Source organism: Physcomitrium patens, chromosome 1 (genome assembly GCF_059467195.1).
Source record: "Physcomitrium patens ecotype Gransden chromosome 1, ASM5946719v1, whole genome shotgun sequence".
Classification (NCBI taxonomy): domain Eukaryota; kingdom Viridiplantae; phylum Streptophyta; class Bryopsida; order Funariales; family Funariaceae; genus Physcomitrium; species Physcomitrium patens.
Window position 1 is genome coordinate 25,009,530 of NC_143410.1, and position 27,469 is coordinate 25,036,998.

The 27,469-nt window shown below is 37.7% G+C and overlaps 3 protein-coding genes across 3 annotated transcripts; 2 read left to right on the top strand and 1 right to left on the bottom strand.

The window, feature by feature from the left end:
- Positions 1-3,997: 3,997 nt before the first annotated feature.
- LOC112278970 (pectate lyase) lies at positions 3,998-6,288 on the top strand. Its single transcript, XM_024512947.3, has 2 exons — positions 3,998-4,564; positions 4,706-6,288. Exons 1-2 carry the CDS (start codon positions 4,134-4,136, stop codon positions 5,823-5,825), a joined length of 1,551 nt encoding a protein of 516 aa, XP_024368715.1. The 5' UTR covers positions 3,998-4,133; the 3' UTR covers positions 5,826-6,288.
- A 5,536-nt stretch (positions 6,289-11,824) lies between these two features.
- Positions 11,825-14,342, top strand: LOC112277241 (GDSL esterase/lipase At1g29660). The gene is made up of 5 exons (XM_024509384.3): positions 11,825-12,559; positions 12,833-12,957; positions 13,084-13,326; positions 13,463-13,748; positions 13,860-14,342. Exons 1-5 carry the CDS (start codon positions 12,298-12,300, stop codon positions 14,099-14,101), a joined length of 1,158 nt encoding a protein of 385 aa, XP_024365152.1. The 5' UTR covers positions 11,825-12,297; the 3' UTR covers positions 14,102-14,342.
- Positions 14,343-20,015: 5,673 nt separating this feature from the next.
- LOC112291369 (uncharacterized) lies at positions 20,016-21,925 on the bottom strand. The gene is made up of 4 exons (XM_024538662.3): positions 21,486-21,925; positions 21,247-21,358; positions 20,986-21,055; positions 20,016-20,665 (listed from the first exon to the last, which is right to left on the bottom strand). The coding sequence occupies exons 1-4, from the start codon at positions 21,629-21,631 to the stop codon at positions 20,421-20,423; spliced, it is 573 nt and encodes a 190-aa protein (XP_024394430.1). The 5' UTR covers positions 21,632-21,925; the 3' UTR covers positions 20,016-20,420.
- Between the last annotated feature and the right edge of the window lie 5,544 nt (positions 21,926-27,469).

The window sequence follows — 27,469 nt, forward strand, 5'->3', positions numbered from 1 at the left end:
ATTTTAATTGATTGATATTTATATAGAAAAATATAATATAGTAAAGCCAAAGTTTTAAATATATATACACATTCTATCATCAATATATTAACAATATTTTTAATTTAACAATGATATTTTTTTTTAAATAACCCCACCTAATTTTATAAACTATAACATTATAAATTAAACCCATCTACATGTAAGGTCAAGCTTTAAAGTTAACATAATGCAACAATAATACGATTCACTTTAAAGTAAATGCAGCATACAAGTACTTAGTACGTCAGATTATCTTAAAAACAAGACAATCCTACAGCATCATGTATCAACACATCTTATGTTGAGAAACCCGTGTATTTTGTAATCTTAATGACATAAATTTTGAGGATTTTACATAATCTCCAGGCACTATTTCAATACAAGTGAGGTGGTATACAATGTGGATACACACACACACAGGCATACATATAATACTTCAACCATGTGAACAGCGTGTGTAGACCACACAATCAAGCCAACATGTACAAAGTGTATTCTAGGTTATGAGTTGAATTAACATGCTCCGTTACACAGTGTAAAAAAAACTAGCAGGACAATGTCCTCAAGTGTCTTAAAAATCACACCATACAAAAAGAAACCATGATAATTCATGTTTCACTTATTTCTTGAAAAATGTAACGCAGTTAGAATGATTAGTAGCAAAGTTCAGAGACTGGAACTCACCGAAGCTAAGAACTTGGTTGCAGCCAACCCAGTTCAAAAGCCAACAAATCACATGCAAAAGACATCAGAGCTCTTGGTGTGTTATTAGAATAAAAAATAAGCCCATGTTTTCCATTATTATTCCATCTTGTAAAAACGTTTCGAAGCAGTTGCAGAGCGCATTAAAACATCACAACAGAAAGTGAAATCTCCAGATCAAGTGCTGAAATGGGCGTGGGAGTAGCCTCATGCTGATCACACCCAGGTCATGTGAGAAGAACCTGCAGTTGGGTTCGTGTGGATCAGACAAATGCGCTCGATATTCATCTGTAGCAGTTAAATGCCGGCGAAAGCATCGGATTGTGGTTTTCTAGTCACAGACGGCATCGTCAGATGTAACTTGACAAGCATGCACTGGACATACGAGTCTCTGGTGGTGAGAATATTTGGAAGATCAGAACAGAGCGTTTGGCATCTTTCAACATGTCCAGGTTCTCTTGCTCAAGAGATTAAAACCTCTTCGAACGGTCCGACCTACTTCTCTTTTCACTGGAAAAGTCTTAAGTATACATCGTCTCGATGATTTGTAAAGGCTGTCACCGGAAACATTTCTGACAATTACCTCCAAAATGTGTATGTGTGTATGTTTGTGTATATCTATCTATCTATTTATCTGTATACATATGCGTACACATTCATGCGTACTGTGGGTATCATTCTCCAAGACGCGTCTTAGAGTTTTCAATTCAGAGGAAGATGTGACTTCGTTGAACAAACTGCTCACCAATGATTGAGTTCCAGCAATGAAGCCTTTGTGGATGCGTACTCCTTGAAAACTTGGTTCTAGAAGTTTAAGTAATAGCCAATCTCAGTTTATAAAGTAGTAGCAAAATACAAAAGAATCCCGAAAGTGACGGTGACTGAGTCTGAACCTTCGGTTTAAATAAAAACGAGAGACGTGATATTGCAATGGTATTTGAGCAACAATTTTGCGAATAAGAGAACACCCGTTTTAGCTCAAAAGGTTAAAAAACTCTGGTGGCTGTGTCATGCATTGATAGGGTGATGCTCGCATCATAGAAGCGCAGCCGTCCAATTCTGTCCTTGCACGGAAATATTTGATTACAGTAGCATAATGGAGGGCCTTCGTTTGGATTAAATCGACGCACACAACATTCCTCTCTATTCCATGCATCTATAATACTAAACTTACAAATGTAGACAAAATGATCAAAATAACAATACTCCATCGAAAAGGAGAATAGTACTGTGCCCGTTGTCCAAACCAAGCCAAGGAGATTTATCCTCAGTGATGGGATGTCTAAACTACGAAGTCAAAATGATCCTGATATCTGTCATGACAAATCCGAAACAGCAGATGCGGCGTTGACACGCATTCAAAGGCGCAAAACTCTAGCAGCCCACATATTCAAGTGAGAGATTTGAATGCCATGTGCAATTTTAGGTTAGCGGTTTACTATCCAGAGAAGCCGCCAACAAAAGCGAGACGTGTCTATAAATAGTTGGAAAAGAGTACGGGAACACTGTTGTACATGGCTCGCAGCATTCCACGTTTTCTATTTTCTATGCAAGCCTAAAAAAGGTTCGATAAATTTCTTGCTGCAATTCAGACTCCAGAGTCTAGGAAAAGATGTACACTATCGTACAGTCGCACGTCGAAGGACGCCGAAGCCACAAAACTAGGGGCTAAGTTCTCGGAGTGTTGCAACAAAAGGTTCCGTTGATGCCCAACCATGTGACGCACCCCAATCAAGCCAGGGTCCGAATAATGCTCAGCGCGCTGCCGGGTCTCCTGACGACTCTGGCTCAGAACTCGGCCACGAGGTCGCGTTGGACGCCGTTGCAAGGCCTTGGCTTGTCGGGGCTCCTGAAGTGTGCGATTGGAAAATGGTGGAGCCAGTGAGGGATTGGCGTGCTTTTGACGAGCAATCGATGCAAGCACATGTGCATTGTGTGCAGTTGATGGTGAAGTCGATGCACTTGTTTGATCTGCGTCACGCAACTGCTGAGTTCCTGCAGTTCCGCACCCTGCCACGCGCAACTGCCGACGCCTTCCCCCTGCTCAACCGTCGGCCTGCTTGCGTTGCATGTTTGCTTGCTTGCTCCCATTTCTTCGAATCGGGAGCTTGAAGAGCTTTGCTGTCGGATTTGGGATTGTGTCGCAGGTATCTTTCCTTTCCCTATCTTGCTTCACTGCAGCATTGTACTTGATTGTTTGTTTGTATGTGTATGAGTATGTGTATATAATAATAAAAATAAATTCGATCTTGTTTCTTACATGAAACCGAATGAATAACCGCATATTGTGCACATCTGATGTATGTACGTTCATGTAAATATTTTGTGAGGGAGATACTGTTTTATTTTTTTAAGCTTAATGTAAGCATGATACAAGCCTCTATCAACGTGTTACTAATTTTTGGTCTCGCTTTGTTGTGTTTCGTGGTTTTAAAATCACTAATAACTCAGATGGGTGTTTTAAAAGATCAAAAGTAATATTGATAGTAATAATAACTATCCATGTTACAATCCAGTATTTAATTGTTGGTTGTTGTTATTTAATGTGATTGAATATCGCAATACACACACTTTTATGTATATGTATATATATATATATATATATATATATAAGTATATATCCATGAAACTTACAACTTTGATTAAATCGAAACGGAAGATGTATAAAATATATTTTAAAAAATTACCTCGAGAGCAAGTGCAGTTCACAAATTTAATGAACAATACAAATGGTAATAATAAACCACTTTTCTCATACTGGTTGAGTCCTGACTAAACCAAGTGATCTGCACAATACTATTCACGTAATTCATTTTACAACCTTGCAATCCTCCATCAAAATAATAAAGAAAACGTGCGCCCCATTCACAAGCCTTGAAGGAAACCACGAATCACTGACGAGCAAATGACAGTTAAATTGCATGCAAGCAAACCTACATGAGAGGGACAAAACATGCAGGAACCCAGCAGGTGAATCTTCCGTCTGATCCACACCTCAGTAGTGCACTAAACCAGGCTTTAAATAGCAGGTATGTTGGGATTCTAGAGGGCTTGATCAGTGGGGGAGGGTGGCTTTTCCCCAGTAGCGGATTCTGCTCCGACGCTGCTGCTGCCTTATGAAAGCAATCACACCTGCAGGGTCCGATTCCTGGGGGAGGAATAGGAGGCCTGTTACGAAAATCATGATGCCGCTCCAAGCACATCCAGGGACTCCGACGCCCCCGCCCTGCAGCTGACATCGCGCTCGGGACTAGTATATCTTCTGTGCTCCAAGTTGAGCATTACACGTCCAGTACTCAACTTCCCCACTCAAGGATGTACAAACACATTAGTTGCAGTACTCAGGTCTCTGCCTAGATACGCTGCGTCTGCTGTTGTGCGCAGTTTGCTGCTCTCACCTCGTCGCCCAGATGACGATGGCAAGGTTGACAGTCTCCCTGGTGGTGTTGATCCTGGTCTGCGCGCCGTTAGGGCGTGTGCTCTCACAGGAAGAGTTCCAGGTGCTGCCTGATACTTCCTTCGCCGCTACCGAGCCGAATCAGAGTAACGCGTTCGACGACGAACCTGCTTTCGCTGCTGAAGACTCTACCTTTGGGGGTGACGATGAGATTGCTGCTGCTCCTGAGCCTGAGAGCCAGGCATCTGATTCTACAAGTTATGATACCAGTGATTTGGAGTCAGATGCGCAACTGAACGTCTCCAGAGAGGAGACTAACTCTGGTGAAAGCACCGATGATACACTGGTCTCTGATAATGACTTCGGGGATGGTGTTGGGAACACCACTTCGGCGGACTCTGATGGGTTTGATATGATCGAGAACGATGACAACTCTTCATCACAGTAAGTTGCCAACACCTACTAGGCTCAATGCTCGTCCCTGAATCGAATTTGGGATTTTCATGTGGTTTTGTTTTTTCAGGAATCAGTGAGAACATTGTGAATTTAGAACGTCTCTGATTTTGTGTTTCCTGTTCCTATCAGAGATTCCAGGGAGGATTTTGGTGCCGCATCTTTCAGCTCCAGAGGGGCATGCTCAACGGGAAACCCCGTCGACGATTGTTGGAGGTGTGATCCAAACTGGGCATCGTACCGCCAGCGCCTTGCTAGCTGCGCAATTGGGTTCGGAAGAAGTGCCATCGGTGGCAAGAATGGCAGGATTTACGTCGTCACCTCTTCTCGCGATGACAACCCCGCAAATCCTGCTAGGGGAACCCTCCGTTACGCTGTCACCCGACCTGGGCCCCTCTGGATCACCTTCGCGTACAGCATGACTATTCACCTGAAAAATGAGCTGCTAATCACCAGCTACAAAACTATCGACGGCCGTGGTGTGACAGTCCGCATTGCAGGAGGTGCTGGTTTGACGATGCAGCGGGTAAGCAACATCATAGTGCACGGAATTGCTATCCATGACATCAAACCAACAGGACCTGCAAGGATTATGAGCTCTACCAGTCATGTGGGCAGCCGTGGCAGAACCGACGGTGATGCTATCTCCATCTTCTCCTCAAAGAATATCTGGATCGACCACTGCTACCTTGCCAGAGCTGCTGACGGTCTGATCGACGTGATCAGAGGCTCCTCTGGCGTGTCCATCACGAACAATTACTTCACTCAGCACGACAAAGTGATGCTCCTTGGAGCCAACAAGGAGCACTGGGAGGATCGAAACATGTATGTGACAGTGGCTTACAATACCTTCGGTCCTGGACTGATACAGAGGATGCCGAGAGTGCGATTCGGAAACGTCCATGTTGTGAACAACGATTACACTTCTGGATGGGGAATTTATGCCATAGCTGGAAGCGAAGGGCCTACGATTCTCTCTCAGGGCAACATATTCAACGCCTATAAGGGCTCCAAACAAGTGACGAAGCGTATCAACGACGGTGGAAACAATTTCGGAGGCCCTAAGAACTGGAACTGGAGATCAGAGGGTGACAGGTTTATTTCTGGTGCCTACTTTACTAGTGTGCCGATGAAATGGTCCTATCAGAGCTATTCTAAGACTGCAAGCTGCTCTGCTCGGCCAGCAACGATGGTAACCAGGATGGTAAGAGGCGCCGGTCCTCTTAGTTGCCGGCGTGGTACTCGCTGCTAGGTGACAGTTTGCCACAAACATGGACCTGTTTGAGGTGTCACGGGGGGCCGTAGCTGCGGCGAGCATGGTTTTCAAACCTCCTCAAGCAGTGGATATTGCAGATGTGGTTGGTTAATGCACCTGTAGCAGCAATATTTTATGAAGTGCAGTTGCGTCAGGTTGTTACTATTTTGAACAAATTTGTTGCGGCTGCGCTTACTGTAGCCCACAAGATTGAGGCAAGTTTGCGGCCAAAGTTGATTTGGTGGCCTACTGTCATTGTGTCTGTTCATTGTTGTTTGTTTTAGGAGTTGATTCGCGCTTCTGGTTTCGAACTTTTCTGTTCCAACTAGACGTAACCATTTGTTCTAACTTAGCGCAGTTTGTCTTCATGGAGAGATCCCCAATTGAAAACGATGCTGTGTGCATTAAATGAATAAAATGAGATGCTGCAGTAAATGAATGCAGCCAAACTCTTGCTGTCTATCTGTGTTTGTGTTCTTGTGAGATGCTCAACGAAGATGTCGGCGTGCGTAACAGACAAACTGGTAGATTTCTTTAATGGTGAATTGCTAAGGCTTAAAAGTTCTCTCTAAATTGAAGAACACAAACGTTTAATTTGTTGCAACTTGCCCACTAAAGCAGACGCCGACAAGATTTTTCCTTAATATATATAATTGCAGTTGTAACAGTTCGCGGTATAATTGTATATTAGTCTTAAACATACTTTTCTGGACCAGTTCAATTAACAACTGCGTATCAGACATTGATGAAATAATGGTATGTCTGACATGCAAGCCAAAAAACAACCAAGATAGAAAATTCACGAATGTTTCATGATGATTTACATCATATACCTCCGCAGAGATTATTACTGAGCACGGTTTGGTTGCCCTTGAATTGCTACCGTCAACCGGAGCCGACAGACGCCGACTGAGAACGTGATTAGAGCAAGGAAATTACACCAAGCTCTCTCAGTATACGCGGAGTTATCTTGTGTTGCAATTGGAGAAATCGTACAAGATTCTCGAATGTGGTACAGTGATTGATGATGTTCAAAATCGCATGGAAACTGAGATTCTAAACAGCACCTCTGAACCACTGGCGGTGAATCCTTAAACGCCATGCCAAGTTCGCAGTTGGCGTAGATCCACCCAGAGTTTTCTAGTGATATCATCCTATGACAAGGTCAAGGAGTCCCTTCTGGAAGCCTGTTGGCTCGAACATAAGCATTGCTTCGTTGATCTTAGAATATTTCAAGGTGCAAGAATCAAACAGAATCAGAGATAGACGAACTCTCAGCAGCTAGCACGTTCTACGAATAAACTCCAGGATCTGCCGATTTATGAAAGAGCGCAGGAAATGCTGGACAATGTAGAGATGACAGCATCCTTGTCTTCCCACTGGACTTATTGAAAGCAAAGAGCTTTTTTACTCGGCGGTTTGGAAACACCAGCGGCTACCATCTCCACAAACTGAGTTACACTCTTTGAAGGGAGCTGAATCTGGTTTCAGAAGGCACTCAAATGCTGCCAATCTCCTCCTCATAATTGACTGCCATTCGAATCCCTCTCAATGCCTCACCGTATCTGAGTAGAAAGAAGTTAATCGCCGAAAATGGACTTTCGCTAGAAGGTCTCTGATAATTTGATAACCTTGTCACTCAGCATAATTCTTACAGGAGCTTGACGTATTTTGAAGGGAACTAGATCCTTCCACGCCTTTCTCCAGAAAATGGTTTCTTGATTAGTGGGGATTCCTGTAGCAAGTGACTTGAGTACTATGACCTTATCCTATCAAGATCAGAGTCACTGGTCCTGTAAGACAACTCGGATATTCTCGTCCTTCTCTATCATTTTGGTACAGATGCGCAGAATTTAAGATATTTTTTGTGGCACTTGAACATTTTCATGGAGGTGCGCTAGCGGTGCTGTCTCAGTTGACAGGTCATGCATGAGGGTGCTCTGACAGATCTTCAGCGCAAAAGAAGGCAGCTGCCGCTCAGCTTGAGCGAAACTGCTGCAGGATCTTCTTAAAATGATATAGAGCCCGAGTCCGCGAAACGGGATATCAACTGAGAAACAGTTTACGAGCAAGAACGACAACCAATAAACACCGGACAAGCCAATAGTGTTATGAGTAATGCTGCAATACAAACGATGACTATTCGTTCCATATCTGCCAATAGTATTCTGACTGACCAATTCGTGCGACTACTCTACAACTGGAGGATTATGAATGGATGTGGCAGAAAATAACAAATGAATTCGTCGAATTTAGTTTTGGCACAGTAAATTAAAAGTCGTATTCGTGACCTACACCTTTTTCTACTTTTTTCCACACATAGGACTTCTGCGCTCCTGCATTAAATTCCGTGTTTTGATCGACAAACCCCAATGACGACGCGTGAGTCACATTGGTTAAAATCCACTTTGCAATACTGTGGTTATGCCGCTGCCATATCCTTTGAACAACCATTGTTGCCACAAATTTACTGTAGAAAATCCCAACCATTGCATAAACTCTCAAATCACGAGTTCAGGAGCTACTTCTCCAGCATCCCAAGGCAGGTAGTGTATTCTCCGAGCGACGTGTACGCAACATGCAGCACAATCCGTCCACATTTTAAAGGCCCCTAGAATATCACTACATCCGCACAGAATATACACACTATATCCGCACAGAATTGACATATTAATAACATTCTTGAGGCACATTCCATTCACGAAGCACTTTGCATGTATTGTTCCGACAAGTATATTGTAATTCAAGAACCACTCTAACCAGATTAAAAAGCATGCAAGAGAGAGAGAGAGAGTGAGTGAAAGAGAACCATGGATGATACTCTTCACAACAGCAAAGCGATACTTCTCTGCAGGATTGATCCAACTCAGTCCGCAAGCGCCGAATACAGAAAATCAAGAAAAATCCGGGTTGGCCCAGAAGACAAGGAAAATACCAGCACCCATGAGACAACCACAACGAACCTTGGTCATGCCCTGTGAAAGGACCAGTGGGTGTAAAACGACGAATCCCGAGTCATATCTTTGGGATTTGTGAACGACGAACCATTGTGGTCGATTTCTCTCCCTCTGCTTTCAATGACATAATTTGTTTTAGAGGTTATTTGTTGTTTTTTTGGGTGTATTGGGCTGAATTGTTCTACCTCATTCTGCCGCCATTGAGATTGTGTTTGTAACTGGCTGCAGTTTGATTGTCTACCGAGGGTTAAATTTATTGACAGGACACACCAGTTGCAAAACGACGAATACCGAGTCAAAAAATCTCAACGAAAACTCAGAATATCATCATTGGTAAAAAGATTGAAAATTGAGATACTTTCCCATCTGAAACCGCCAAGATGGACAGCATATTTCGTGTCACCAAGAACCCGAACTAGAGTATCCACCACTTTCTGTGAGCTGGGTGTGGACTCTGACCAGTACAAAATCCTGCAAGTTGTGCTATGGAAGAACCAAAACCCTCCGTGGAATCTCAAATCCAGAACCCTATTCAACTCTCATTGAGTTGAATCTTGGACTTCCAGTAACTCCAGCACCATGTCTCTGTGCGGATTCGATCCCTGCACCGCGAAGGTGGCGAAAAGAAGGGGCCCACTGGTTAGTGCAAGTAAGACTTTGAATTGCGTGGAGGCTGCGCAAGGGTGGGGGAGCGCGTTCTCGGAAGTACTCGAGCGTTCCCTTCAGGAAGCGATGGTGTCGTGGTTGTTCGCATTGCACAACGTGCGTCATGTTTATTAATAACGACTGTAAACATAAGATAACTACATTCTCAACAAAGTAGATTCTTGTACATTCTCCACAAAGTCACAATTTATTGTTCTCCCATTCAATAAAATATGGGGATTTTTGGGACCAGGGTTATTTTATTTTGTCTGAATTTAACGAGTTGAAACGTTATTCATTCAATTTGAGAAAGTATATATGTATATATATTATGCATAACTATGTATCCAACTTTGACCTCGAAGTAATCCAACTGCAATATTTCAAGTTTGAATTACTACGAACTTTTTCACCACATTTGCAATGGTTTTACTGGTTTTACTTGTAAAGTGTTCTTCCAAAAATTACAAATCTAGTGTGATAACAAGGTTTAAAATAATAGGTACAAGGTACAAAGATACAAAGACACAAAGACACAAAGCTTGTTTGAAGGTGTGTGGTGTCATTTTCTTTATTAAAAATTTATTTCTGCAACCAGCATTAAAAACTAAATTGTATGTTCCTTATCTTAATTATCTTTCTAAAACAGAACAGACACGAATAGATGTTAGAAAATACCTTTACTTCATGTTAAGAGAATGAACATTTTTTAAGTGCAATATGTGAAGTCTTAGAAGTAATGCAATTCCTAAAAGTGGTGTTAAATGACAAAATATTCTAAAATATTACATATATAACAAAATACGGAATATATATATATATATATACACGAATATTTTTCTTGTTCTGTACAGTTTGAATGTCATGTGGAAATTATGGCTTATCACAAAAAAAATAAAAAGGAAAAGGAAAGTCTGAAGAGAGTGGAAATTCCAAAGTATTTGTATTTATTTTAAAATTTAGCAAAATCAAATTCTGGATGTATTATTGGAAGTTTTGATAAACATGCTCCCACAAGAATAATTATTTATTTGTAAATACTTAACTAGACCACCTTAAGTTATTTGTGGGAAAATATGATGCATGGTTGGATCTTAATAGGTGATTATGTCCATATTCAATTCTTGAAAGGTTAAATTATATTGCATGCGTAGGTAAACAAAACAGTATATATAGCATTTATCCTTAAATTTTTATTTTTATTTATTTTTCGCTCATTTGATTCACAAGAAGCACTCCACTTTTAAACAAGATCATCTATCTTTATTATGAAAAAATCAAACAAAAAATCTTTAAATAACCTATTGTTGGATTTTCAAAATGATATGTCTGTGTATATATTATCACAAATGAATACATTATAACAACGTATTATTTGAGAATAAAATTTGAGACAATGAGATTATAAATGACATCAAAGCCTAACAACACGTAAATCTCACTAAAAAATTGATTTTTTGGTTTGGTAGTACACATAATGAAATTGGAAAGTCAGTGAATATAATTTAACAAGCATGCAACAACACAATAATATCCAACAAGCAAAAGCAACTCAAATATTTATGATAACAACAACTGTCCATTGGTTTCAACAACTCCAAAGCACATCTCAAACAACATTCAAACTTCAACACCCTTTTTAAATAGAGACTTTAGCCCCAAAAAACAAGGAAAGAAGAAAGAAGGAAAAAAGTTTAAAATTGGACGAACATCTATCGCTATTTGTATCCACCAACGCTTCATTATCAACACCCATTTCCAGCTCAATTAGCAAACAAAGATAACAAACACGCATGCACATATATACATATATATATATATATACAACAAGAGTAAGTCTTAGAAGCAAAATGTAACAGCTAACTATCACCAAACCGAAAAAGTTTTCTATCCAAATAAATAAACAAATTATCTAACGATCACAAGGAAGAAGCATACTCTAGAAGTTTTACTTGTTTAATGACTTGGTGGTTGGGAGGGAACTAACATCCATCCAAACGTTCATCCACTGCAGGAGGGAGCCCCGTTCCCACCTGAGGAATGTTAGCGACGATGATGCAGGGACGACGAAAAGGATACGACGAACGGGGGACGAAGAATCGATCGTTGACGATACGGGGACGACGAAGCCTCACGACCGCGGGAACACCGAAATGTGGACGTGAGGCTCACTTCACCACCTACTCCCCGCGACGCCCGCAAAGGGACACCGCTCCTCGTCGCAATTTATCCTGTTATGGCAGCAGCAGCAGCAACAGCACCTCGTGGACTGTAGCCCACGCTCGCTGAAGTGAACTCGAGAATTGGACTGTTAGCCTGGATATCCATTATTAGCATGGACCCCACCTAGAGGCGACGCCACCCTTGGCCCCTCATGCTCAATTCGGTTGCCGAAGAAGCAAACTGTGTCTTGAATGCGGTCCAGCACAAGACAGCGTGGTTCCGCACCTCACCTCATGCGATCACCTGCTCCATACCGTCCACTGGGTGGTACGGGTTTCTGGGATTTTTTAGATGCCGGACCAGGCATGGATTTGTTCTTGCATACGCTTGGAATGGGGAACTGCGAGGACTGGTTTCGAGCTCTGTAGTGTGTATACTAGCCGCCAAGCCTTCATACCAAAGGTTCCAGAGGCAATTGCTGGGAAACAGCGGTTGCTTCAGTGGACCCGATTAGGCAGTGACGGATTGCCCCCACGGACCTCGTTTTCAAGTCACAGAAATTATTTTGCCGCTGGTAGGGGAGAAGCGGGTGCCTGGATCGTGCACTGGCGAATGTGGGCAGGTTGCCGGTTCTATTCTTCTTGGAGAAGTTAATCAGGTGTTCCATTGGGGTATACTTATTGGAAGTTTGGGGAGATTGTGCGATGGGGAAGATGGCAGCAGTGCTGATTGCCGCGGTGCTCTTGTCGTGCACCTTGGCTGTGTCTGTGAACGCTGCGAACACAACTTCAGGATTTCCAGTGCCCGCGTATTTCGTCTTGGGGGACACGTTCGTGGACGGCGGCAACAACAACTTCATCGCCAGTAATGTTCCGAAAGCCAATTTCAAGCCTTATGGAATAACCTACTTCAAGGGCATTCCGACTGGTCGCTTCAGCGACGGAAGAATCTTCTCCGACTTGCAGGGTAAGGCCTCACCTCAAAGAAACCTGGTAGAAATCCTTGGGCCAGGTCTCGAATGCTTAACTTAATTCTGAATTTCGTTTCAAATTGCGCAATGTGGGCTTTGGAGTTCAAGATTCAGAGCTCAGTTGCTGAACAGCAGAAAGCGAGTCTCTTTCGCTTGTAGGCTGCAGGAACTGCTTAGCTAGCTGCATTGTCGCATACTAGATTGGATCTATTCTTCGTCAAATGATCTGGTTCGAAATATCTATTAAATTATTTTTCATTGTATTGCAGCCGTTCCTTTTAAATTGTCACTAGCAGTACCTTCACTATCCAGCCCTACCGATCTACAGAAGAAAACATCTATTAACTACGCCTCTGGAGGTGCCGGCATATTCCGAACCTCCAGCGTTGCAATGGTAAGTCATCCATTGCCCTCCCCCATTCGCAATGCCCAGTTTTGTAGTAGACAGCTTATTCAGTATTATGATCTGTAACCTAGTACTCATAGCTGAACGATTAGGGTGTACCTCTTCACTCAACAGGGTGCGGGTAATGCCATTTCATTCGAGAATCAAGTCATTGCCTACGAGACCTACGCCGCAGATGTGATTTTCCAGTTCGGAGCAGATGAGGCTATGCTTAGCCTCAGTGGTGCCATTTACCACGTCAACTTTGGCAGTGCCGACATCTTGGCCTACTTCACCAAGCCCGCCTACGCCACAACTGCTGGTACCGTTTCCAAGTTCATAGACGGCCTCGCATTCGAGTATCAAAGGATGATCGAAGTGAGTCTGTCGCACTTTTTCCCTAAAACTATTTGGCAGTGGACCCTTCCGAACGGCTACTGAGTGAGTTAAATGATATTCAACTGGCATCCTTTGAGTATACCACTGATTGGGATTTGGGGTGATCGGGTGCCAGAGGCTGTACCTGCAAGGCGCTCGCAAGGTGGTGGTGTTCGGCGTGGGACCGCTTCACAAATCCCCACAAGTTGTACTCCTGGCCTCCAAATTTCAATCCAGCGACGGTCGCAGGTTGTGCGCATCCATGGATGCGGCAATAAGGCAGCTCAACAGGCAGCTTTTGCATATGGTGAACGTGCTCAATGCCGACAATGAGCTGGGCATGGAACACGCCAGTCTTCAGCTCGTCTTTGCCGACGTCTACGGCGCTGGCTTGTCCATTATTAAGTCTCCTGCATCGCACGGTAACCTTGCAACCTATCATACCATAGCTGCCGAGCTGAACGTTTCATCAGTGCAGCGTTCTACTCTATATTGCAATACTGACCCCGCTAACCATGGGTAATTGACTGCAGGACTAACTGATGTGAAGAACGCATGCTGTGGAGCTGGCAAATATGGTGCCGAAGTGGCCTGCGGCACCCCCGGGCACAAAGTGTGCAGGAGCCCCAGTAAGTCCTTGTACTGGAATGATATGCAATTCACCGAAATGGGCAACAAGCGATTGTTCAAGCTCTTCTTCGATGGCTCTAGGTACATAACGCCATTCAGTATCAAGCATTTAGCGAAGATGCTCATTCCCGGAGTACCCTACTAGTCTGAGCCTACCGGCAATGTATTGTGTAGTCTCATCATTCCATTCACCGAAGCAATTGGTGCTTGCATTCTTTTCTGACACATTCATTCTTAGCAATTCTTTCGTAGCTTGGCAGAGAAATGGAGGCGTAATTGTTTGTATGTGGGCTTTGAATCTCTTCATGCTCGGGTTGTAAGACTATTCTTCAGTTTCAAAATTCGTTTGTATAAATACACAGAATTTTTTTGGGCTTTGATTGTGATATGATATTCATGTTCAAGGCCAGACCACTTGATACGTCTGTCTATACTGCTGGACCTACATCCTTTTTTGCAAACTCATCGCCGCAAACCACAACACTGCAACACATAGACTCATTGTAATATAGGCATAAGTTATGGGAGAGTTGTTCTGCGCAGTACGAACAATTTGCCAATACAGGTAAATATGACTGTCATGTACTAATTGAAACCAACCTCATATCCCTTCAGCTGCATCAAATAAACAACAGCATGCATGACTGATCGGAACAAATCTCAACATGAGATGTGGCATGTATCTTGATCAGAAATACAATTAAATAGATACAAAAATTTGACGATGCCTATTGGAAGGCTTGAACAGAAAAATCACGCACTAAATGTAGAGGAAACATACAACAGATATGCTCTTCAGTAAGAGTGTGGAAATAGGTAACTAAAACAGCGAGGCCTTTTCCATATCTTACTTTCTTCTTGTAGAAACTTTCAAACATGGTAATCTCTTAAGTTATTCCTGATACAGCAAAAAAAAAAAACAAAAAAAAACAAAAACAAACAAACAAACAAAATATATGTTTCTGCTAAGTTAGATAGATTCTGTATTAGTTCTATTTTAGAATAGATTGATCAAATTCAAGATGTTGTAGAAGAGATGATTGCTTTCTATCATATCACTCAATTATTGAATTTTCGTTTTAACTCCAAAAATCTAAAATTTAGATCAACAAAATTCATATTTATTTTATTTTATTTTATTTAAACGATCTTTAGATTTTTCAATCAATTAACAAAATTTGGACTCAATACAAATATAAAGATCTTTTTTTCTTTCTGCAATATGAAAATTTTAATACATCTTTACAAATCATTTTGTAAAGAATATGCTCTTTTGTGTATATGATGTCATAAAAGAACTTTGAAGATTGGCAAGACAAAGAGAAGTTAATTTGTGCTTGTATTAAATAGAAACAAATAGATGTTAGCATTGACAAAGAATTCTATGTAATTGTCAAAATTTGTCATTTTAAACCTTTTATTACAAAACTCAACAATTCTTAAGGTGAGCTATAAAAAGACCTCTAAGATCTCAAAAATATTTATTTCAATTTTTACTTTGATCTTTATAAATTAGAATAGAGATGCTTGGAATTTGTAGTAACTACTAATATCTTTTTTAATAATATTCTATGCAAAGTTATAGAGAGAATAAATATTGATTTATCTTGGTCATTTAGTTTGTATGAAATTAAAAAATTACTGTGAAAATGGCTAAAAACGAAGTACTAAGTCCAAAAGTTGATGACATTTTTCCAAATTTTTTGGCACATCATTGAAAATAATATAATCTCAATAATAAACCAAACTTTAGATAGTAGCTAGTTTCTATATAACAGTGTCAAAGGTCATATTACTTTCCTACACAAAAGTGATGATAAAATTATATTGGGCAATTAGAGATCCATTACCTTACTCAATACTTGTTATAAAATTTATGCTAAAGCCAACTAACATAGGTTCTAACTAGTACTTATGGAAGTAATTTATTAGTCCAAACTACATTTTTTAATTTAAGATTTTTTCTAGAAAATATGCTAGTTATTTATAAAACTAAAAAAATCTCTTCTACTTTTATAAAATATTTTTTTAAAGCCTATAAAAAAAACTAAAAATATTAACTTTATATTTGAAGTTTAAAAAAAATTGGTTTTAATACTTCTTTTTGTCATATGATTAAAATAAGCCTCTAAGGTGTAGTTAGTATTTATAATGTTTTTGTAAAATAATTTCTAATAGAAAGAGGTATAAAACAATGATGTCTATTAGAGCCATACTTCTTTATGTTAATTACACAAATATTCAATATTATTATTAAAAATATAATTAAAAATCACCAACTTCAAAATGTTTATATTCTTTAGAGCTCTAATTAGCAAGTTCTTTGCCAATATGAAAATTATGTCAATATTATCATTTGAAGCAAAGAAGAATTATTTTGCTACTTTCTAAAAATAATTAAATAATATATAGTTACTTTATGTCTTAAAATTAATTATGCTAAATTATTTCTTTATTTTTTATTTAAAAAATCTAAAAAATTAGCTTGAATTAATCAATTTGGATAAGCTTACAAGTTTCATAAAAATATTGATAAACTATTAGCTATTATTTTTGTCATTTAGAAAAATATGTATGATGTTTATCAACCTTTGATCATTAGAATGACACTTAAATTGAAATATTGATGTCCTACCAAAATAAATATGGCATATAGAGCTATTATACATAATAACATTTTACCTTCATTTTTATATATTTTTTTAGCCATATAAGCCAAATTTGTCAAGGCCATCTCAAAAACTAAGTTGTTGGTCAAAACTTTCTTGTAGGACAATACAATCTCTTTACTTTGATTCAAAGAAGAATGGTTGATTTAATGCAAGAGTTGTATGTCAAAGACATAAATCGTAACAAAACTCTAAAGAAACAATACACTCTTGTGATACTTAAAAATATAAGATAGAAACTTTAATAGCTATTGCCAAATACAAAGAAATAAAACATTCTTGAACTAAGTCAAGAACACAAGAAAAGCATTAAGAAGAGTAAAGAAGACCACACTTCTACCTCCTTACATACTATCTAAATAAAATATTGCATAGTAATGTTCTATAGATCATCTAACACATGTCTAACTTATGGAATACATGTCTAACTTGTAAAGCAAGTTTTCTACATTTAAGTTACATGGCTGATTTATACTATAAGTAGCCAATATGTATAATATGTGGTTAATTTATAAAATAGTGGTCAACATGTATAACATGTGTCTAACTTTTTGGCCAAGTTTTCAACCTACCAATTACTTACAAACACTTACAAAGTCAAATCTACATTTACAAAGCTTTTAAATAGCTTCTTTACAATATATTATCAAATTTAGTTACTTTTACTTCTATCTAACTCTTCTTATTCTCTTAATAATTAATGCCAATATTCATGTATGTTATATTGTAAAGATGGTGGTTTTGGTATGATTGATTCAAAAGAAGCCACTAAAGCACTTTTGTCCATATAAGTGGTAAGAATCATTTTACTTGATCAAACAAACAATCAATAGTTTTTCAAATTTAGAATGATTATTACTAAAGTAATTGCTTATAGAACTTCATTACATGATTATGTCTAATTACTTGTCTTAAATGGAATATTAGATTGATTACTTAGAAAAAAAATTAGAAAAATGAGGATAGAAATCAATATGTTCTTTTGACTTAATTTAACTTCATTTTATACAATTTGGAATGATTTTGATGGTAGAATCTATAATATTTTTTAATTAATATTTATTTATAATTCCATGAAGCTATAAATATGCATTCATACAATCTTCATCATATCAAAAATCTTTTTAAAGAGCCTACCACTCTTCTTATTGCAAAAGAAACAATATCCATAAATCAAATTTTATTTTGTTATAGTTCTACCAAGAACTTCTTCCATGTTTATTTTTTTAGTTCTTAAAAATAGTTATTTTTCATTGATAATTTTCTATCAAAATTCAATGATTGAATTAGCTTATATAAATTGAAGATTGACCAAGTAGCAAAAATCTTATCTCAACATATTAAATAAATAAATAAATATTATTTAATCTAAAATTCTCTATTTTTATTTTTTAAAAAAAAACTTTCTTTCAAATAAGACAACCATAGGTTAATAGACAATAAGAATTAAGTAACAAGTTTTTTTTTTTATTCATTGTTAGAATTATTCCAAAAACAAATTTAGTAAGAAAAAGAGTATTCTATAATCTAGTTAATATATTAGTTATTAGAAAAAACTCATGATATATATCTACCAAAATTGATAAAAAGTTACTTTAAAGCACTCCCTCAAATACCAATTTAGTTATAAGTAAATGGAATTCACTATTAGATCAAGATTTCTTATTTAATTGAAGTAATTTTTGGCTCAACCTCCATTCTTCTAAAGAAGCTTTGTTTATATGGCTTATATGGTACAAAGGTGTAGTGGTTGACACTTAAAAGGAAAAAGTAAGTCTTAATACTAATATCTAATGTGCTTTATATCACCTCTAAAAACTAGAATCTATTCTCTCTAAATATTGAAATTTTCATTAAGCCCATAGTATTTGAAATTGGACTATCTTTCTTTCATATGTAAATTGATATTAAATTCTTGGAAATAGAATCCTCAAAAATCCTTTATTTGGAAGCAAGCCATTTTGCCCTCTAATTTCAAATATTTTAGTAAGATATGGTGTTTATTAAAAGAAATTTATCTATAGATTATTTGAATTATGAAAAATAATTATTTTTTCGAAATTGAAGTATGGAATAAACTCTGTACTTAAAACCTGGTTTAGAAAGGTTTAATTGAATATGGACAAATTTGTTGAAAATTCGTAAAAAAAAGAAAAGAAAAAAAAGAAAAAAAAAGTGGCAAAACATCCAAAACATGAAACTACCTTTGCTCAAGAGATGGAACAAATCATGGATAGCAAAATACATAAATGAAGTGGTAAAAGTACAACAAACTATTTGCAAAATGCATCTAATAAATCATTTTTTGTGTTAAAAAATAAATATACAAAATTGTATAAATTAAAAATGCTATATTTAATTTATACTATCTAACATTAAAGTTAACATTAAAGTTAAATGAAATTTTGAATTGTATGTATTTAATAATACTACTACCATCAACAATCCAACCACTATTTTTCTTTCAATCACTCAAATTAACCTTTAGTTAACCTTTATTTCTTAATCCTTGTGCCATAATATATAATTTAATAACATCAATATTAATTTGTAGCACTTGAATAACACTTTTCAGGTTGTAAATATAAAATAATTTATATACTACAACTATGCCCCGACTATCAACCAATCTGGCAACTGCAAATAATCAACGGCAGTGCTTCACCAAGTATATTTGTTCTTCATCAACATATTCCTAATGTCAGTTACACATATCCTGAAAAACTCGTACATATCAGTAAGTCCTTGTTACAATGTTTACAATCAATGACACGCTAAACTAAATTGCATCTTCACAAGTCATGCCTATGTTTGAATAACTATTAGTTTTCAGACTTGCAAAAACAACTACATATTAAAAAAACTTAATGTCGACTTCTCAATTCGCAGATCTCACACATGGAAACAAGGTAAGAAGGAACAACACAGAGCTCAAAAACTGTCAGGTCCTTAATTCCGTTCTGGTACGCTCAATTCTTCTGTTCAAAAGTCAGAGGTTGGGCGGTTACAATACGCGGCAATAGACTCTCTGTTTGCACCAAAGAGAAACCGCAAAAATAAATGTTAACCTGGAGCATTAAAATAATTTTTAGCGACCCCAACAACAACCTTAGATACTGCCCAATCACATCACGCATGAGAGCAGCCGATTAAAAATATCTCGGCTCTACATCAGAGTGAAGGGTATTGAAACTTCTGAGAGCTCAATTATGTTACATGTGAACTCACAAGGACTTCCACAAGCATGCTTTGCGAAGGCAAATCTCATGTGCGCATATATCATACTACTCAACAGCACGAAGTGCCGGATAGTCACCAGACATGCACTCGACACGGCCAGATACATCTTTCAGGGAGAAGTAACCCCATCAACCGTAACAAGTATAGAGATGAGATTAATATTTCTGTCGCAACTACTCACACGATTTATGAAGTCCAAGATCGTAATATACAATGTGGCGCAGACCGCATATAAACCGTTTAAAAGGTTGGCAGTTCTTGCTGACAGAGATATGAAACTCTGGTTTCATGAAATGCATATCTCATCCACTCAAAACTCCATAAGTTGTCTATCAATTCCTGAAAACATTCCAGAAAGCTACCCGAAACTTGTACCAAGAAATAATAGGTCTCACAGGAATAAAACTGAGGCAGCTCGTAAACAAATGAGTAAGAGGTGACAGCACGTTTCCCCTACGTAAGCTTTGTCACCAGCTCCTTTACGAAGCTGTGAAACTCACATCAAACTATATTTCGAAGACTTGTTGAGATGTAGTGCAGAAGTCCAAGGGTAAATCACACCTGCTGCATTTGAGACCGCTTTTTATTTGCTAACGCCTTCTTGTTTGGTTTGCGTCCTCTGTAAGGCTTGTCCTGCTCGTTGTCCCTTATGAGTCCTAGAAGCATTAGCAATCCCCAAAACAAGAAACCACCACCTCCACCGCCACCTCCACCCCCACCACCGCCGCCACCATCACCGCCTCCTGGTCCGCCTCCGATGCCACCATCATCAAGATCTGGGGTAAAAGACTTCTCCTTGGCTGTTCAACAAACAACATTTTAAGATTAATTGATTGAAGAAACTTACTCTGCAACCTTACCCCAGTGTTAGTTGATAGCAAGAGCAACATAATCTGGAACACCAGTTCACCATGCTCTAATTCATTGTCTGCCATGTGGACGTTTCCATGGGCAAAGACTATATTAATTGGAATAAGACTCGCAGCTATCTGCATTGAACTGCTTTCTTGCTCCCAAAGATGAATACAGACTAGAAAGCAACAACAATGAAAGTAGGTGGTGAAAGGTAAAATACTGTCTTTCTAATCTAGTTTTGAGAAAGAATAATTGGTCAACTTACATCCTGATGGAGCTTTGCTAACGACCTTCTGCTTATTCTGAACAGCTTGATTCTCTGCTTGACATGTTACCTGCATGATGAAAAGGATGATTTTGATCATTCCCACAGCGACATTCATATTCGTCTCTTACGAAAATTCTAACATCAAGGCAGTGGCAGAACACCTTTGTTCACGGGAATTCATACACGCGTTCAACAATTTTTCTGGCTTCTAACCAATAACATGAAACACACGAGATTTTAACGTTTCGTGAAACCCACCATAGCAGCGGTAGTTAATAACGAAGCAAAGTACTTGGTTCTCCTTGGGCAAACCGTGACGGAGGCAAAAGCAGTGCTGGATTTCTTAGGATTCCCTGAAGAGACAGAATGTCTGCAAGGGAAACAAAAATGGGTGAATCAAAGGCACTGAAAATCGAAAAAACAGAGAAACAAATAACAAGAAGAGACCGGGCATACGAGAAACAGCTCCCGATTAATCACATCCCAAGGAATCCTACCGATGATTTAACGTTGCAGCAACGTTAGTTCCCGAATTGCCCGAAGGCTGCGGTACCCGATGGCTGCCTACGCATCCCACCGCTCTCATCGAAGTCGACACAGAAGATGCAGCGCAACCGGGCGCAGACAAGCGCATCGGCGCCATCGAACTGCTCACTAATCCAAAACCCTAATTCACTAACAACAATCCTGAACCCAACTTACAATCTCCTCAGCCTGCTAACAAATCCCCCTCGAAGTCCTGCGCCGCTCTGCTGCAACTACTACTACTTCAACTACAACAACAACAATCGCAACACGGCAACTAAAACCCAATCCAAACAAGTGCAAATTGTGCTGGTTCTCACAAAACCCTACAAAAATGTGAACAACTCCGGAGACCCAACACAGAGCAGAGTGAGACGCTGCAACCCTGTGCAGAGGGGAACAGCTTCTTCACCCGAGAGTGGAGATTGAATCCATCCTGAATCACTAGTCTTGTATCCGCGGTCTCGCAATGAACAACTCGACCATCGAGACCCTTCCCAACCCCCCCCACTCCCCCCCCCCCCCAAGGACATCTGGTGCGCCTTCATCGTGCTTATCCGTGTCTTCCTTGCTCAGCCTTTTAATTTCCTTTACTTTCCTTTTAACTTTACTCGGATGAACTTTCTCCAGATCGTTTCGCTATTTCTATCCATCACTGAATGGTAGTTTCGCGAAGAGGCACGTCGATTACATTCGAATAAAAATGTGGTCTGTTAGAATTGTGAGTTGGTAAATATTCACTCTATACATTATGGAACTCATTTATAATATAATGTTAGAGAATCTCTATGAATAATTCTTTTTTTATGAGGTACTAATTATACCAAATTTCAAATGTGTTCATTGACTTATCGATGTAGTAGATTCTTACAATAAAATATATTGAACATATTAGTTTTAATTTTTTAATTTTTTAAATATTAATTAAAAATCAAAAATATATATAAATGATATAAATTAACCACTCAAGTTTTAAAATATGTTCTATATTTTCTAATTAAAAAATGTTAAATTATTTAATATAGCTCTATATTTCTTTTATTTTACCTTTTTTATTGATTATTTTCAATGTGATTTTTCCTTTTGAAATTATGTACATTTGTAACATTCAAAAAAAATATTAGGAGTAAATGTCTTAATGTAATACACATAATTAATATTTCATGCATAATTTTATTATTAATTATTTTATTCATAAAAAATAAAAAATAAAAACTCCTATGAATTAAATTTTTTATGTCTTCAAGAATAAATTTTTTAAAATCATAAAATGAACTTCTTATTAAATTTTGGATGCAAAATTATTAAGCAATAAAATTTCCATTCATTAGCCTCATGTGATTTTTATTATCACTTTATCCAAAAAAATGACTATCTAAAAAGTAATGGTTCTGATTATATTTGAAATCAACCAATTCATTTTGATTTCATTTTTATTAGCAGTTTCATTTTTTTTGGAATTTATTTTGACTTTTTTATTTTCTGTAATATGTAAATCAATTCAAAAAAATATTTAAACAACAAAAGTCGATAAATCTTTTGTTATATATATATATATATATATATATATATAAACCTACTTTAAATTTTACCTTAAATTTTACTTTGATCTACTTAACAAAATTGTCATTCAATGTTTTTGTTAGCTTGGCTACCAATACATAAAACAATTTCAAGTTTCTCACAATTTCATTTATTGAAAGATAGTTTTTTAAATGTTAACCACAACTATATAATTATGTTATTTCATGAGAATCATTAAAAAAATTCATATTCAAGAAAAATATTTTGATTTTTTTTGAAGTATATCAAATATTTATTTAATATTTTTTAAATATATTTTATTATAAAAATAGTATTAGAAGAAATTAAATTTATAAAAAATAAGTTTAAAAATTATTTTGAAATAAATATATTTAATAATAAATATTTTATTCTTATTTATTTATTTAAGTATAAAAAAATAGCTTGTGTGTATATATATATATATATATATATAAGAGAATATTAAATAGACCCAATTCTTTTCTTAAATTGATGCATCTATCTAAACCATCATTATATCTTCTCATTTCTAAATTGTGTTCCCTAAATTCTTGGCCTATGTTCTTAGTACCTATCCCACATCCATATTCTTTCCATTCCTAGCCACATTCTCATTGCCCATCCCATGTCTTCACCTTCTATTCTTCATCCCAAATTTGTGTAAATTTTGAGCTTTTGGTCCTAAAAGCAAGTTATAGATTGATGTTAGTGAAACAAAGTTGAGGTGGCACAATATGGGCATTAGTGAATTGTTTCTAATGGAGAGAAATTTTGAAGTGGTGGACATTCACTTGTTCCTCTTTCTTGACTATTACTTCTATTTAAGTCTTTCATGTGAAAATATTCTTTCAATTTATTCATCTACATTCGGAAGTAGAAGACATGCAAATTGACGCGGTACGGTTTAAACCCCTAACTGAGCAAGAAAAGATTCGTCGTCGTCAAGAAGGATTATGTTTATATTGCGGAGAACCTAAGCACACTGCTCAACATTGTCCAAAGAAACGATGCAACTATAAAATGAGGGGTACGACGGTCAAAGAAAACAACATGTCGGAAAATGGATTCGTCCAGCTACAATAGGGACCATGCAGGTGGAACCTTATACAATTCCTAATGAAGGTCCTATCCTCTCCTCAGAACCGTCTCCTTGTTTTATAATAGACTTATATTTAGGACCTAAGAATTACAAAGCCTCTGCTTTATTAGATTCTAGAGCCTCAGCATGTTTTTTAGATGAACAATTTATTAAAAATCGTAAAATACCTTTTGTACAGAAACCTAAACCAGTACAAGTAGAAGTCATAGATGGTCGTCCCTTGTCTTCTGGAGATGTCACTCATGAAACTCATCCTATAAAAGTAACAATAGACGGTCATGATAGCTACATAGCTTTTAACATAATTAAATCCCCATCCAATCCAGTTATTTTAGGTTTATCCTAGCTAGAAAAATATAACCCTCAAATAGATTAGAATTCGCGTAAACTTGACTTTTCCCAGAGCGTTATTAATAGTTCTACCAACTAATTAAAAAATTATAAGTCTAGTATAGTAAAACCCGTACCGATAGGTGCAAAAGCATTTATACACGCAGCAAAAGAAGGATCAACTTTTGCTATTTATGCTGCACCTATTTCTGAAAACGTAAAGACTTCAAGTGGCATTCCAAGTCAATATCAGGAGTATCAAGACGTTTTTGAGAAAAAGAATGCAAATATTCTTCCTGAGCATTGCCCATATGATTATTCAATCGACCTCAAGGAAGGAACTCAGCCACCATTTGGACCAATTTACAGTTTATCGCAAGATGAGATGGCTGAACTCAAGACATATATTGACGAGAATTTAGCAAAGAATTTCATACGCCATTCAAAATCTCCAACAGGAGCTCCAATTCTATTCATAAAGAAAAAAGATAGATCTTTACGAATGTGTGTTGATTATCGAGGACTCAACAAGATCACAATCAAGAACAGGTATCCATTACCTTTGATATCAGGACTCCTTGACCAGTTGAATCAAGCTAAGATCTATACAAAAATAGATCTAAGAGGAGCATATAATCTAGTATGGATCAAAGAAGGAGATGAAAGGAAGACTTCGTTTCGAACCAGGTATGGACATTTCGAATATAATGTCATGCCCTTTGGACTCACGAATGCACCAGCTGCTTTTCAACATCTCATGAATGATGTATTTCGTGAATTCTTAGACAATTTTGTCGTCTGCTATCTAGATGATATCTTGATCTATTCTAAGAACATCGAAGAATATGAAATACATGTTCGTCAAGTATTACAAAAACTTAGAGATGCAGGATTGTACGCCAAGATGGAAAAGTGTGTATTTCACACTACTCAAGTTGACTTTTTAGGATACATCATTTCAAATGATGGTCTCATGATGGATTCTAAGAAAGTCCAAACAATCATGGATTGGAAGATTCCAAGGACAGTAAGAGATGTCCAATGTTTCTTGAGATTTGCCAATTACTATCGGATCTTCATCAAAGATTTCTCACGAGTTGCAGCTCCACTTACACGCTTGACTAGTAAAGATAAATTCCAATGGAATCAAGAAGCGGAAGCAGCATTTGAAGCCTTAAAGACATCGTTTGTCTCTGCACCAGTCTTATATCGTGTTGACTTTTCCAAGGCATTTTTTATGGAAACAGATGCATCAAATTTTGCCTTGGGTGCAGTTTTATGACAAATGGGATTAGATGACAAACTTCATTCGATAGCTTTTCATTCAAGAAAATTCTCAGCAGCCGAGATCAATTATGAGATCCACGATAAAGAACTTCTTGCGATCGTGGATTCCTTTCAAGAATGGCGTCATTATCTAGAAGGCGCTTCTAGTCCAGTCACTGTGTATACATATCACAAGAACCTCGAGTATTTCATGTCAGCACGCGTGTTGAATCGTCGTCAAGCTCGTTGGAGTATGTCTTTGTCAAGATTTGAGTTCATTATCACTTATCGGCCAGGAAAACAACAAGGTTTGTCCGATGCCCTATCTAGACGTTCTTATTTTGCACCAAAAGAAGGAGATGCAGCTTTTGAGCAACAAAGAATGGTCCTCTTGAAACCGGAGCAATTTCATCTCCGAGCAATGAAATCAACATTGACTGTTGATTCAACTTTTCTCAAGCAAATCCAGTCCAGTATGTCCTCAGACCCTCTTGTTCATGATATCGAGAATAATTCTTCGAAGTCTCATGATCCTTCTAAGTTCGAGTTCAAGAATAATCTATTATATTTTGAAGGACGCCTATATGTTCCAGAAAGAGAAGCACGTTTACTTGTTCTTCAAGCACGTCATGACTTTCCAGCAGCAGGGCACTTTGGATATAATAAGACTTTGGAACTCATATCAAGAGATTTTTGGTGGCCACAAATGTGGAAGTCAGTCACAGACTTTATACAATCATGTGATATTTGTTCAAGATCAAAAATTCCTTGTCATCGACCTTACGGACTTCTTCAGCCATTACCTATACCAGAACAACCATGGTCTTCTGTTTCTATGGATTTCATCTCAGATCTTCTAAGCTCAAGATCTTATGATTCTATATTTGTGATAGTAGATCGTTTCACCAAGATGGCACATTTTGTGCCATGTACAAAATCTATCACAGGTGAAGAAACAGCTAAGCTTTTCATTGATAATATCTATCGCTATCATGGATTACCTAAAGATATCATATCGGATAGGGGAACTCAATTTGTGTCAAGATTTTGGAGGACCCTTTTCAAGATTTTAAAAGTGGACATAAAGCTATCTTCAGCTTTCCATCCTCAAACTGATGGACAAACAGAGCGCGTAAACCAAGTCTTGGAGCAATATTTAAGGTGTACTATCGACTACCAACAAGATGATTGGACAACTCTTCTGCCATTGGCAGAGTTTGCTTATAATAATATGATACATTCTTCTACGCAACAAACACCTTTCTTTGCCAATTATGGCTATCATCTACGACTTGATACTTTTGATTTTTCAAAAGTTGATAATCCTGCAGCAAAAGATATGGCAAATCGGTTGTCAGAGTTACATGCAATAATGAAGACGCAATTGAAGGAAGCTCAAGAACGACAAAAGATAAACGCAGATCTATATCGTAAGGAGCAACCACAACTCAACGTGGGTGATAAGGTATGGCTACTTCGTCGCAATATCAAGACTACTCGACCTTGTGACAAGTTGAACTATCGTAGGCTTGGCCCCTTTTCTGTTTCTGAACAGATCAACCCAGTTACATATCGGTTACATCTACCGGAGTCAATGAAGATCCATCCTGTATTCCACATGTCTCTTCTTGAACCATATAAGACAGTGGATATACAAGGAAGAAGACAAATGCCACCGCCTCCTATAGAAGTAGATAATAATGAAGAATTTGAGGT

What these genes read in the sequence shown, in the direction of transcription:
- LOC112278970 (XM_024512947.3), top strand. Translation starts at nt 4,134, where the DNA reads ATGACGATGGCAAGGTTGACAGTCTCCCTGGTGGTGTTGATCCTGGTC. An exon ending in GATGACAACTCTTCATCACA is followed by an intron (nt 4,565 to 4,705) that starts GTAAGTTGCCAA and finishes TGTTCCTATCAG; the next exon opens with AGATTCCAGGGAGGATTTTG.
- LOC112277241 (XM_024509384.3), top strand. Translation starts at nt 12,298, where the DNA reads ATGGGGAAGATGGCAGCAGTGCTGATTGCCGCGGTGCTCTTGTCGTGC. An exon ending in GAACCTCCAGCGTTGCAATG is followed by an intron (nt 12,958 to 13,083) that starts GTAAGTCATCCA and finishes TTCACTCAACAG; the next exon opens with GGTGCGGGTAATGCCATTTC. An exon ending in TAAGTCTCCTGCATCGCACG is followed by an intron (nt 13,749 to 13,859) that starts GTAACCTTGCAA and finishes AATTGACTGCAG; the next exon opens with GACTAACTGATGTGAAGAAC.
- LOC112291369 (XM_024538662.3), bottom strand. Translation starts at nt 21,631, where the DNA reads ATGGCGCCGATGCGCTTGTCTGCGCCCGGTTGCGCTGCATCTTCTGTG. An exon ending in GCTGCAACGTTAAATCATCG is followed by an intron (nt 21,359 to 21,485) that starts GTAGGATTCCTT and finishes TTTCCCTTGCAG; the next exon opens with ACATTCTGTCTCTTCAGGGA. An exon ending in TATTAACTACCGCTGCTATG is followed by an intron (nt 21,056 to 21,246) that starts GTGGGTTTCACG and finishes TTCATCATGCAG; the next exon opens with GTAACATGTCAAGCAGAGAA.